Consider the following 13,783-nt stretch of genomic DNA (forward strand, 5'->3'; position numbering starts at 1 on the left):
GGACAATAGAACTGTCCCTTTAACTGGTTTTATGACAAGGATATTTAACTTAACCCTTTAAAGAGGCGACCCAAGCACCCACATTTTTGTTACCATAGGATTGAAGCAGGGGGTGTCCGGAGCTGAACCCCATACATTTCAGCTCCAGCAACCCCCTGATTTACCAGATACCTCCATAGGAGGCGCCGGTAGCCGCTCGGCTAGCGGGGTTCACATAGAGGAGTTTCAAAGCTCCCACACCCCTGCGGGCCAATAGGAAGCCGCGACATCATCAGGTGCAGCTTACTATTGGCCCGCGTGGCGCGGGAGCTTTAAACTTTTGCCGAGACACCGGCACCCCCTTTGGTGGTCTGTATCTCGGGGAAGCAGAGCTGAAATTAATGGGGTTCGGCACCGGAGACCCCCTGCTGCAAACCTGTGTTCAAAAATAATAACGTTAAAATGGGCCTGCTCCTTTAAAGCCAGAGCCCGTAATGAATTGCTGTCTCTCTGACCTTAAATAGGGTTGACACTGTTAAGGGTCACATGGCGCTGCTGCTCTCCGGCGCACCCCGCGCCCTTTTTCCTGCACTGCTCCCACACCGGAGGAGGGATGTTCCTCTCAGTGGAGTGCTGAAGCTGGCAGCTTCTCTCCTCTGCCGCCTTCCTGGGGTGAATCACGCTGCTCTTCTTTTCAACCGCAGCCAAGATGTTCCAAAATATGTTATGTTATCAAGACAATGAGCCATTCAGCTTCTCCGTGCTGGGCCTGGCGGTAACCACACCTCTGCTGTCTGATCTCTTACAATCTCACTGCCAAGTCTTGTGGAAGCTGTCTTTACTTTTTCCTTTTTTTATCCCAATAACGCGCTTCTATGCCAAATCCTTCCGCGGCTGTCAATTGAAAAGATATTGGTGTAAACTATTTGTAATAGGGTTTCTTAAATATGGCCGCCACAGTGAAATGTCTTCCAGCTCAACCCAAATCACTGCAACTTTACAATCATTCTCACGCCACCTGGTTGTGATTTCTTAGCTGGACTCTAGATCAATTTGGTTTTTTAAGTTTTTCTAGGTGAGGTTTTTGGCCTAAATCTGGTTTATTAAGAGTAAAATCCAACGTAGCAGGTCCAAATAACCATCTCCGTGCAGTCTGCTTCTTTAGAACAATTCGATAGTTGAAATATTTGTATCCTGCGTAAAAGAAATCTTTTCTCCGGGGACACTGAACTCCGGCATAACCTAAACGTATATTCATCGGTCTGACTAACGTTATAATTACGCGTACAAGCGCAGACAAACAAAGGTTTTATTTACTATGGAAATGTTAAAGGTTTAAATCATTATTTCAAAATACTTGTTTTTTTCCCGGATGAGGGATCCACGAACTCAATGCCACATATTAAACAGGCCACTGTCCTGGGAACACTGAGGTCCAAGTCAGCCACTGATTGAGCCACCTGATATCCTGAAAACCTGACCTGTTGGTGGACCTTCAGGACAGGAGGTACCCACCCCTGCCCTATCATCTGCCTAAAATCCAGGATATCCCTGCTTCAGCACAGGTTACTCAATTAGTCCCAGCTTCAGCATAGGTGGCTCAATCAGTCCCAGCTTCAGCATAGATGGCTCAATCAGTCCCTGCTTCAGCACAGGTGGCACAATCAGTCCCACCGCTGTTTGAGCCACCTGTGCTGAAGAAGAGATATCATGAAAACCTGACCTGTTGGTGGCCTTGAGGTCTGGAGTTGGCCAGCCCTGCTTTAGGGTTAAGAAGGGTTCCGTCCGCCCCCCTCACCCTCTCGCCCCCTCTCTTCTCAGGTTCGACTGCCTCGTAAAGACTGTTCGCTCCGAAGGGTTTTTTGGGATGTACAGAGGTACGTTGTGGGGCCGCGGATCCGAGACTTCAGCGTGTTGCAATGTTATTATTTTACACGCGTCTGACCGCGCACACAGATTCCAGAACGGCGCGTGGCGCGAACCCAAGGAAAACGTGTGTGTTACCAGAGTAGCGTGATCACACGGGGTCCCTTCACGTTTACCTTTAATCCACACCCTGTCTCCCCCCCCCCTCCCCTGCCAGCCGGAGATTGGCGGACGGGCCTTTAGCGAATTGTTTCAATGCGTATGATTTCTTTATCTGTTGTTATTCCGCAAAACAACACATGTCGTCAACTTTTTAGTTAATGGCTTTAAAAGATACGCAGATCCTGTGACTCCCCCGGGGGGAGAAATCGCAACACTGACATTTTCGTTATTTTTTTTACAATGAGATAAGGGCTATTTCTGTGGGGAAACTGGTTTATGTCAATTATTTTCTCAGCCAACAAAACAATTCCATATAGTAATTATGAAATGACTTGGAATGAGGAAGCGATATTTACTGCAAGTGGAAACCTGCTTTCTGCAATCACATGTCTTTATTTAAACCTGATTTTATTTTTTTTATCGTTTAGATATAAACTCCTTTTTTTTGTTGCTTAGGGTTTTCAACACTTTTTTTTTTCTCTACAAAAACATTGCTAATGATCAAATGCTTCAAATATATATATATATATATATATAAAATATTATATATATATAATGCAAATCAACAACCAGCACCCTGTATTAATGAAAAATCCAGATGCTAATCCCATAGGGAAGAATAATGGAGATATTTCCAGATTGGTGTCCAGTAATGAGGAGACAGCACACCAGGAATGATGTTCAAAATGATTCTGTATTGTAGAAAATACAGGCACCCCAGCTGGCGCGGTCGCTCTGCATCGCTGGCGCGGTCGCTCTGCATCGCTGGCGCGGTCGCTCTGCATCGCTGGCGCGGTCGCTCTGCATCGCTGGCGCGGTCGCTCTGCATCACTGGCGCGGTCGCTCTGCATCACTGGCACGGTCGCTCTGCATCACTGGCACGGTCGCTCTGCATCACTGGCGCGGTCGCTCTGCATCGCTGGCGCGGTCGCTCTGCATCGCTGGCACGGTCGCTCTGCATCGCTGGCGCGGTCGCTCTGCATCACTGGCGCGGTCGCTCTGCATCGCTGGCGCGGTCGCTCTGCATCGCTGGCGCGGTCGCTATGCATCGCTGGCGCGCTCGCTCTGCATCACTGGCGCGGTCGCTCTGCATCGCTGGCGCGGTCGCTCTGCATCGCTAGCGCGGTCGCTCTGCATCACTGGCGCGGTTGCTCTGCATCACTGGCGCGGTCGCTCTGCATCGCTGGCACGGTCGCTCTGCATCGCTGGCGCGTTCGCTCTGCATCGCTAGCGCGGTCGCGCACACTGCGGGTGGCCACATAGGGAATCGGGCTGCTGTTCACGCTGCGCGAGCGCCATCGCACACACTATAATCTCAGCCTAATGCATTTCAGAAAGACCCCCGTGGTACAAATATTAACCATCCTGTCTCTGCCCCCCCCCCCTCTCCCTCAGGAGCAGCCGTCAACCTGACGCTCGTCACCCCGGAGAAGGCCATCAAACTGGCAGCTAACGATTTCTTCCGGCACCGGCTGTCCCGGGATGGGTATGTCGCTCGTCTCCTCCAGCTCTTAGGACCCAGAGGTCTAAATGAGCAGGATGGGTTTTTTTTCTAACACATTTCTTTATATAACCCTTGGCACCCCATGAGGGACCCTGCTCATCAAGCGGGGGTCCCGGGGACATGCCAGGGTACGTGGGGGGTGGGGGAGGGAAATAGAATGGAGGGGCGATCGGAACAGAAGTGCAGCCCCCTCCAGCTTGGGGGGGGGGGGGGAGGGTGCTGCCGGTAACCACGTGATCTTTACACCAATCCGTGACGTGGGTGAGCGCCGGAATACCGATGACACTCAGAAGACGCTGGTCTTCAAGCACGCGAAGAAGTGGAAAATGAGGCAGTGCACTGCCAAAAGTACCAGAAGGAGGCTCACGGTTATTACATAAAAAAGTGGACAAGAGGGTCCCCCCTAAGCCGGCGCAGGGGTCCACCAACGCGTTTCGGGCCTCCTTCTGGTACTTTTGGCAGTGCACTGCCTCATTTTCCCCTTGTTCCTGCAACCTGCCTGGGAGATTGCACTATGCCTATGAAAATTCTGATGTTGGATACTCCAGGAGAAACTGAGTGAGTGCACTTTGTGGGTCGCTGTACCCTATATTTCTCCTCTGATTAATGGGACTTTGGTCTGTACTACTTATTTATGGTGCTGCTGGCATTAGGTACTAGTCCTCTAACCCTATTAGGGCTTCGTTATGCTATATGCTTACATGGAAGGAGTTTAGCCCAACTGCAGTTTATTATGCCAAACAGGACTTGTTTTTTCTGATGCACTGGCTTTCTACACAACTCAAGCACGCGAAGGTTTAAAGCCGACTTCTATGCTCCTTTGCATAGGTTTCTGTCACTTTAGCCCTATAGCAATGCAAAGACATATACACAAATAATATACACAAATAATATACACAAATAATATACACAAATAATATACACAAATAATATACACAAATAATATACACAAATAATATACACAAATAATAGTCGTTTCTTTTTCCCCTTCGTCTTTGTTAATAAAAAAAAAAACAACGAAAGCTTGTTTTGGAATTGTTGCACTTTAACCCTTCGCGTGATCTGAAACGCAAACCGCACCGCGGCGAAGCAATTCATCGTGCGCAGCGGTCCCGGGTACACGCCACCAGGTGATGTCACGGCCTTTCTTTCCGGGTCACTTCTGTTTCCGGATAAAAAAAAAAAAAGACTTCATTTCTTTTATTTTAACCCCTTCAGTACCAGTGCGGGCTGCAATACATCACGCGGCATCCCTGGTGGCACTTGCAGGGGTGACGATTAAAAGCGGAGCGCCCCCCTTGACTGCAGACACAGTCCCGCTGCTTGTTATGTTGATGGAGGCGCTGATGGGGCTGTTGTGGTTGCAGGAAGGAGCTGACGCTGGTCCGGGAGATGCTGGCCGGGTGCGGAGCGGGGACCTGTCAGGTGGTGGTAACGTCGCCCATGGAGATGCTGAAAATTCAGCTGCAGGACGCCGGACGCCTGGGTAATGGGGCGGCACAGACTGGCAGGGGTACCCCCTTCTGTACTGCCATCTCAATGCTTTGTGGTGCCCCCTAGTTTTCAGTACTCTCGAGGTTCTGAAACCAAGGCCCAATCCAGGAGCGGCCAACTCCAGTCCACAAGGGCCACCAACAGGACAGGTTTTCAGGATATCCCTGCATCAGCACAGGTGGCTCTATCAGTGTCTCAGTCTTCGACTGGCTCTTTAACTGAGCCACTGATTGAGCCACCTGTGCTGATGCAGGGAGCCACTGATTGAGCCACCTGTGCTGAAGCAGGGATATCTTGAAAACCTGACCCGTTGGTGGCCTTTGACGACTAGAGTTGGCCACCCCTGGCCCAAATACTCTGCAGGGGCAATCACACTTAGCTCACCCAAAAAAAAAATGGCATTTTGTAATCAGCTGACAAGTGTAATCACCTTCCTCAAACAAATGAACTCCTCACTGCAGCATCTGTTTCCTCTATCCAAAAGGGGCAGCTGCATTTCGTACATTCACAATGGCGGCCATATTTAGGTGGTCCCATGAATATTATTTTTGACATCAATATTTCCATGGGACTAGGAACCCGCTGACGGATTTAAGGGATTTGCAGTGCAGTAGGAACAAAGAAAAAAAAATATATATATATATTTTTTGACATGCTGAACCCAGGATATGACAGGACTTTGTTTTAGGATTTCTGCGGGGGCCACAGCTGTCCCAGATCGATGCCCGAGTGCTTCCACTTCACTGCAACTCCTACACATGTTGCTAAGTGGAACGCGATTATAAGATGTGTTGGTTTCGGGACTGCAGGGTGCAGATATCTGAACCCTCTTCTCCTTTCCAGCCACGCAGAAGGTTGTAACGGGGGACGCAGCAGCGGTGGCGGCCGCCCCCCAGCGCCCCTCCGCTCTGATGATAGTCAGAGAGCTCCTCCGTACGAAGGGCATTTCCGGGGTGTACAAGGGGCTCGGTGCCACCCTGCTCAGGTGAGGACCTTGCTGTTCACTGACAAGGATCTGCCCCCCCCCCCCAAAAAAAGAATAATACCCTATTATTCTACAAGCTCAAACGGCCTCTTACACACCCCAAGTTGTCTCACCTTTGCCCCTTTTACCTCTACCGCCCTCTCCCGTCTCACACCTTTGTCACTCATCTCTCCCTACCTAAGGAACGCTCTTCCACTCAATATTCCTCCAGCACCTTCACTTCCCACATCCAAATCCCAGCTGCAAATCCACCTCCTAAAAGAAGCACTGTATGACGTTTTCTGCGCCTCTGCTATGACCTCCGGATGCCCTTGACCTCCCTGATTTGCATTTTTAGTTATGCACGTTTAATCTTATCATGTATTGTTACTTTGTAACGCCCTGCGTAAACTGTGACTCTATATAGATAAAAAAAAAATCTTTAGCATTTCCAAAGAAACCCAGATATTTGAATTTTTGCTGTAAGCATGGTTACATTTGTGTAAGGAGGGCAATGAACATTTTTTTTGTGTGTGTAAACTATCAGGGATTGCACCAAATAGTTGTCCCTTCTCTGCCAGAGAGGCCTGCAAAGCATTGTAGGGCAATATAACCGTACACAGAGCTCTCTGGCCACAAAAATTGAGTAGCGACCCCCACAAACCAGGACCTGGCTCTCGTATTGATCAGGTGCCCAAATTGTCCTACTATTAGTGGAGTCTTCTTCTGCACATCAGTACTGAGTATAGTGTTGCCAGGTGGCTTCTCCAAAAATACTGGACCCAATGGTGAAAGGTCACCGCTCCATGCTGTTTCCTCCTCTCCTTGGCCCCACCCCCAGGCTCCTGACACCTCCTCCTGATTGGATGCATTACACAGCAGCAGCCAATTAGGATGGAGGAAGCTGCCCAGCTCCCTAGCCACAGCCGTGCTCACTACCTGCTCAAGGAAATCACGTGGTCCCCCCAAGCCTGTCAGGTCACAATATCCAGAGAGCTAATACCAGACACACACACATGTCCAGTATTACCTCTCATTTTTTTACTGGACACCTGGCAACCCTAATATGACCCCCACTCTTACGTGCCCCTTCTCTCCCCAGGGACGTCCCGTTCTCTGTCATCTATTTCCCCCTCTTTGCCAACGTGAACAAGCTGGGGCAGAAGTCCCCCCACGAGAAGGCTCCGTTCTACCACTCGTTCCTGGCGGGATGCTTAGCGGGGTCCGTGGCAGCTGTGGCCGTGACGCCCCTCGACGGTGAGGGGGGTCCCTGGGACTTGTTTTTATTATTCTAATCCTGGATATGCTGAAATAAAATGTTCCCGGGACGATTCAATTTTACACGAGACAGAAATGAGTCGCACAGATCATAGTGCGACTGAATATTTCCGAGGAACCGATTACACCGATACACTGTTTGAAAAATGTGTAATGACCCGCGAAGTTGAGCTGCCTTTTTAAATATTTGTTTTCTTACAGTTAAAGGGAAATCTATTTCCAGGTGAAATCAGTAAAATGTGGAGTCTTTTGTCCAAAAAAAGGCATTTGAATTTTCCATCTTCAGTGAAAGAAACTCTATCACAGTCTGTAAAACACTGACTCCCCAAATCAGTCCGACTGACTCCCTCGAATCAGTCCGACTGACTCCCCCGAATCAGTCCGACTGACTCCCCCGAATCAGTCCGACTGACTCTCCCTAATCAGTCCGACTGACTCCCAAATCAGTCCAACTGACTCCTCCAAATCAGTCCAACTGACTCCCCCAAATCAGTCCAACTGACTCCCCCAAATCAGTCCAACTGACTCCCCCGAATCAGTCCGACTGACTCCCCAAATCAGTCCGCCTGACTCTCCCTAATCAGTCCGACTGACTCTCCCAAATCAGTCCAACTGACTCCCCCAAATCAGTCCGACTGACTCCTCCGAATCAGTCCGATTGACTCCCCCGAATCAGTCCGACTGACTCTTCCCAATTCAGTCCGACTGACTCTTCCCAAATCGGTGCGAGCTGCCACTTCCGCGCCTACTAATATTCTGCGGACGAGTGACCGAATTCTCGGGTCTCTTTCCTAGTGCTGAAGACCCGGATCCAGACCTTGAAGAAGGGACTTGGAGAAGACACGTACAACGGAATCCTGGACTGTGCCAGGTAAGGCCTCGTCCAGGGTGACGCTGAGCGGGCGCTCGCGCTGGCCGCGATGAAACACATTGCTGTGCAATGTGTGTGGCCGGCGTGAGCGAGCGCCTGCGCATGCACGGCGCTTAGCTGCTTGCAGAAGCAAACAAATTTGATTATGCCGCTCGCTGGCGCGTCACGTGAGCGTTTCGAGCCAATGAGAGGGAATTAGCTCTGTGATGTCATGGCCGCGCCCCCCAACCCACCCCCCACACGCAACTAGCGGCTATAAATCGCCCGGCCCTGCAGAGCGCGGGACGTCACCGCGCACAAGCGCGCTCGCTCCCTGCCTGGCCACAGCCTAAGGGGAGACGCGCATACTGCTGACCCTGTGACCAGAGGCTGTGTTCTTAACCCTTTCACTGCCACCTGAGCCTACAACGCATTGCACAGCGTAACGCGAGAATTCTTGACAGAGCTTTTCAGACCTCAGTTGTCTCTCCTAATATATACGGTCAATTATTAGATTTATTGATGAAGAACGGGACTGGAAAGCTCTATACGTATTAAATTCCTGTACATTCTGGGTGTCTCCCACAGGACAACTACCCCAGGTTTTAATACCAGAGCCCCCTGACTTTTTTTGAGGGGAGCTTGCCGCCTTTATAGTAACACATCTCCTACACTGTGGACTGTATACGTGTCAAGCTACTATGTACAGTAATGCTACTATGTAATGCTACTATGTACAGTAATGCTACTATGTACAGTAATGCTACTATGTAATGCTACTATGTACAGTAATGCTACTATGTAATGCTACTATGTACAGTAATGCTACTATGTAATGCTACTATGTACAGTAATGCTACTATGTACAGTAATGCTACTATGTAATGCTCTCTTTATCATCCCCTCCCTCTCTCACCTTGTGATTTGCTCACGCAGGAAGATTTGGCGAAATGAGGGTCCCGCGGCCTTCATGAAGGGGGCTGTCTGCAGGGCGCTGGTCATCGCCCCTCTCTTTGGCATTGCCCAGGTTGTGTATTTTATTGGCATCGGAGAATATATCCTGGGATACTTCAAATAAAGGGCAGAGGCGGACTCGCCAGACTGCCCTAGAGAAGAAACAGCGGGGTGAGATTTCCCTTCGACATCCTGAAATATCATCCGCCCCTCTTTTCTCCCCCGGATGGTTATGAATAGGAGGTGTGGGGGGGAAGAGACTCTGGAGTTGAGTGATCACCTTCTCAGAAATTGGAAATTACAGCCCTAAAATTGATGACCTTCCATCCAGTAGGGGAACTTGGAGTTGGCATTCCATGTGAGATAATATGTACTATCCACAGACTCCAGGTCACTGTGCGATAATGATCCAGTCCTGGTTCTGATGACCATGGCATAATATAAGAGCAGAAGACCGGTCTGGATCACGGCAACACAGGTGACACGGAGTCTGTTGGCAGGTATGTTATATAGTCAGCTGCATCACCATAATGCACTGAAGAAAATTAGATATTAGCTATATCCACCTAATTAGTGGGGGGATTAATTAGGCCCATGTTCACTAAAGAGTGCTAAGCTTTAGCATGTATTAATCCCCATTCATTTGAATGGGTGTTAGGGCGTGCTAAAGCATAGCAACGTTTAGTAAACATGGGCCTATCCTATCCCCTCTCTGCTGGAGAGGCCTGCCATGTAATTTTGCACACTACATGTAAAAAGTCTGAAAATCGTGATTTTCAAAAGACGTCTCTTTATGTGTATATCTTTCCATATATACAATAATGTGATCTATATCAGTACTGTATATATGTACTATAATATACCTAGTGTCCATCTGCACACACACAAATACTTGTAGGGGGTAGAATGGGTTCCATCTTTCTTCCATACGTATATATAAGTATAGTGTTTTTTATCTATACTTGTATATACATCAATTACAACAGATGTCTCCAATGTTTTTATAATGAGTACAGTAATTTAGGTCAATGGTTTTAAATCCTGTCCTAAGGAAAGACAGATTTTAGGAATAATGTATATAGAAAATCTATGGACCAATAACATTTTAAACTTGACACTTTCAGGAACAAACCTTCTCCCCATCAGTTCCGAGACAATGAGCTTATATTAAATGTCCTCAATGTTTTGTTAGAAAAACGCACGCACGCACGCACGAATTAGCAAAACACATGAAATCGCTCAGTTTATAAAACAAATTAGGTTATCTCTTTCCAATATCATCATGATCTGTCCTAGGTGTTGTAAGGTTGGAGGTGAGAATATCTCATATCAATCATTATGGTGATGCTGCTGTATATAAATGTATGTGTATGTGTATGTGTATGTGTATGTGTATGTGTATGTGTATATATATATATATATATATATATATATATATATATACATATATATATAGTACAGAATAAATGAATTCTTCAGTATTAGGTGATACCTTTTTTATTGGACTAACAATTTATGTCATAGGACAAGCTTTCGATAGTTATCCTCTCTTCTTCAGGTCATCGCAACTCATCGCAACTGGACTAACACGGCTATTTTCTGCATATATATATATATATATATATATATATATATATATAATCACTTAAGACTTTGAGATCAGTGGGATCTTGTCCTACTTTTTTTTCATCCAAACAATCAATGGGAGGGGGGGGGAGAGGGGGGGAGAATTTGAGAAAAGGGATCTGGGACCAATGGTACCACGGGGAGAGTAGTATCAGCACTTTTTTAATTTACAATCCCAGAGTATTACTACCTTTTACTGACAAATGTATAGTTCCACTTTTTACTTAAATATAAAAAAAAAAAATCATTGTATAAATATTTCTAGACATTAAATAAAGTTATGGTGGATAAAAAAAAAAAAAAAAAAAAGTGACAAAAACGTTCCACCGTACAGTGTACAGTAAATAAAATACCAAGTGTGGTGGATTTCCATGTCTGCAACCCTGTCTTTCCCCATTATCGCTTATCAAACAACGCTTCTACTGCAGCAAGGGATTCTGGGTAATGACAGGCAAATGAGCGCAGAGTGTCACTCTTTGCTGCTAAATACTTATACGGATTTATAAAATGTAGCCAAAATAGTTTAACTCAATGTTAAAAAAAAAAAAAATGTAGAGTTTTTTGCGGCTCTTTTCTTGTTTTGTTTTGAGGCGGGAGTATGTTGTTTTATATTAACTGGATCAGGGGGTCCCTCTGAGACTATTCTTGCCTGGGAACATAATATGGCCGCTGAATCAACCCTGCTCCGGCAGCCAATAAAAAGCTGCCATGTCATCATGAGGTCACGTCGCAAACTTTCTGTTGCTGACCCCGCGACTGGCACCAAAAAAAAAAAAGACATATCTCGGCAACCCAGGGGGTGGGGGTGCACGGATCAGCTCCATGGGGCACCCCGAATTAGGTCAATTATTAAAAAACCCAAAAAAAACCTGATCTGCTGCTGTAAACCTGATCACAAGGGAGGCGACTGCAGGAGGTTGGACGTGTCTGAGATACTTTGCACCAGTATATTTTCCCACTTTTAAGTTACGGTAATGGAAATATATATTATATTATAGCTGTTATAAATGCTAGCAAGATGTTAACATACAATAAGTCTTTAAATGTATCTAAAATGACTTTACAATAAGCTTGTGGCTGTTCTGCTCCTCCATGTTTTCTGATCTCGCCTCTTTGGAGAACTACTTGAAGAGAAGACCCCCTGGATTGCAATCAGTGTCAGATTTCCCATTAGGCCCGTGCCTAGGGCGGCAAAATGTGGGGGTGGCCAAAATTTCCGCTCCCCCATATAATTTTGCCGCTTTCTTGGGCCTATCGGACCCAATGGGAAGGTACTTGCCTGTGTAGGCCGCCTCCTTTCGGCCTCGCCCCTGCTCCTTTGGAATCTCAGCGTCAAATGACGCTGCGGACGTCCCCAACGTGACGCCACACGTGTCCCCAACGTTTCCATGGCAACGCGCCGCCATGTCACGTTACGTTGGTGACATCTACAGCGTCATTCAATGCTGGGATTCCAAAGGATCAGGAGGGCGGCAGAAAGGAGGCGAAAGACACGGGTAAGTGCCTAAGGGCGGCAAATTTTGAAATCCGCCGCTGTTTACAATAATGCTGCCTCCAAAAATCAATTGGGGTACCCCTTAAAAGAGCACTCCAGGCGATAGTACCAGTATGTGTTTTTAAAAAATGTTTTTAATAGGTTTGAAGCAGGGGGTCTCCGGAGCTGACCCGCTGTGCTTTCCCTGCTTGCCGAGATGCTTACCGCTGTAGGTGCTGCTGGTATCTCTGTGCAGTTTAAATCAGCCACGTCAAGACGCAAGAGATGACGTGGCAGCTTCCTATTGTCCTACTTGCAGTTGCAATGTCATCGTTTGACCGTTCCCCACATCATGATAATTTGCATGCCATTTCTACGGTACAAAAAGGTGAGGCGGTGCAACTGCCTTGTGGTAAAGATAGCAGACCAGGACTACTCCAATAAATGCACTTGCTTTAATGGCACATAAGGCAACAAAAACTCACTAACGCGTTTCATCAAAGAGTACTTTTACTCTTTGATAAAGCGCGGTCACCCGTGCGAAACGCATTAGAGTGAGTTTTTGTTGCCTTATGTGCCATTAAAGCAATTGCATTTATTGGAGTAGTCCCGGTCTGCTATCTTTACCACAAGGCAGTCTCACCGCCTCACCTTTTTGTATCCTGTTACCCATCCCGGTTGGAGCACGCCGAGCTACCTGACAATCCCACGCAGCAAACAGTGAGTCATTTTCTTTGTCGAGCAACATTGGCTTCTCATATAAGACTTACCTCTGCTTAGAGGCGATTGGGTTAGCCAGACCACTGCAAAACCATTATGACTACGAGGGACATTATGATCTATCAGCTGTTGTGATTAAAGATATTCATTCCACAAAAGGCATTTCCTATACCGGATTGTACTGCGTAGCGCCGCCAGGGGGTGTGGGGCTCCCTGCTCTTCTATATTGCCGTTTCTATGGGGCAGATTCTCTGGGACACAGCGGATCTAGAGAGCACCTATGAAAACTGGCCCACTGCTTACAATGCAAAGTTTTGGTTGGATAACGAAAGGGCAGTGTGTTTATTCCTACTTTAAATAACCAATTAATTCTAGGACCAAATTGCAGTGGCATAAAAGGGTCAGTAATAAGTGATTGAAGCTTTTACCCAAATCTCACCTGTCCATATTTTAAACACAGGTTTGTACAAATCGTTTCATTCCCACCAGCTGCTCCCTTTTCTGATATCAGGGTATAAAACAAGCACTTGCATAGGCAAAGTTTATTGTTTCTAGATATAATTAAAAAAAAAAAAACAAAAAAAAAAACAAAAAAAAAAACAGAGGGAACACGTGGTCGATAAACACCTGTATTTAAAGCCCCCCTAAGGCTGCACTTATGGTGCCAGCAACATCAGGCTGCGGTCGCTGGAAAAATCAAATTGAGAGGACGTGCAGCGAACACGACCAAGCTGTCACTCCGTCGTGCTTACTATAAGCGCACGCGACGGCGGCAATGCATTTGTTTTGACGAGACGTTGCTGTCGCCAGCACTATAAGCGCTACTAGTAATTCATTTTCCAGAGAGAAAGCCAAATCTTTGTGGTTTGGTTAGTTTAAGGAAGATTATAGGATTGTTAAATAGTTTAGCTG

At 47.0% G+C, this 13,783-nt stretch overlaps 1 protein-coding gene across 2 annotated transcripts in view; it reads left to right on the forward strand.

The window, feature by feature from the left end:
• The window catches only part of SLC25A18 (solute carrier family 25 member 18), a 34,174-nt gene extending 23,642 nt beyond the window's left edge, over positions 1-10,532 (forward strand). For both annotated transcript variants that reach the window (XM_075602424.1, XM_075602425.1), the window contains exons 4-10: positions 1,801-1,856; positions 3,403-3,493; positions 4,879-4,997; positions 5,849-5,990; positions 7,072-7,226; positions 8,043-8,118; positions 9,034-10,532. In XM_075602424.1, coding sequence (XP_075458539.1) covers positions 1,801-1,856; positions 3,403-3,493; positions 4,879-4,997; positions 5,849-5,990; positions 7,072-7,226; positions 8,043-8,118; positions 9,034-9,175 — 781 coding nt within the window. In that variant the 3' untranslated portion in view covers positions 9,176-10,532. The remainder of the gene's footprint in view (positions 1-1,800; positions 1,857-3,402; positions 3,494-4,878; positions 4,998-5,848; positions 5,991-7,071; positions 7,227-8,042; positions 8,119-9,033) is intronic.
• Positions 10,533-13,783: the final 3,251 nt, after the last annotated feature.

The sequence above is a fragment of the Ascaphus truei genome, chromosome 5 (assembly GCF_040206685.1).
Source record: "Ascaphus truei isolate aAscTru1 chromosome 5, aAscTru1.hap1, whole genome shotgun sequence".
NCBI classification, from domain to species: domain Eukaryota; kingdom Metazoa; phylum Chordata; class Amphibia; order Anura; family Ascaphidae; genus Ascaphus; species Ascaphus truei.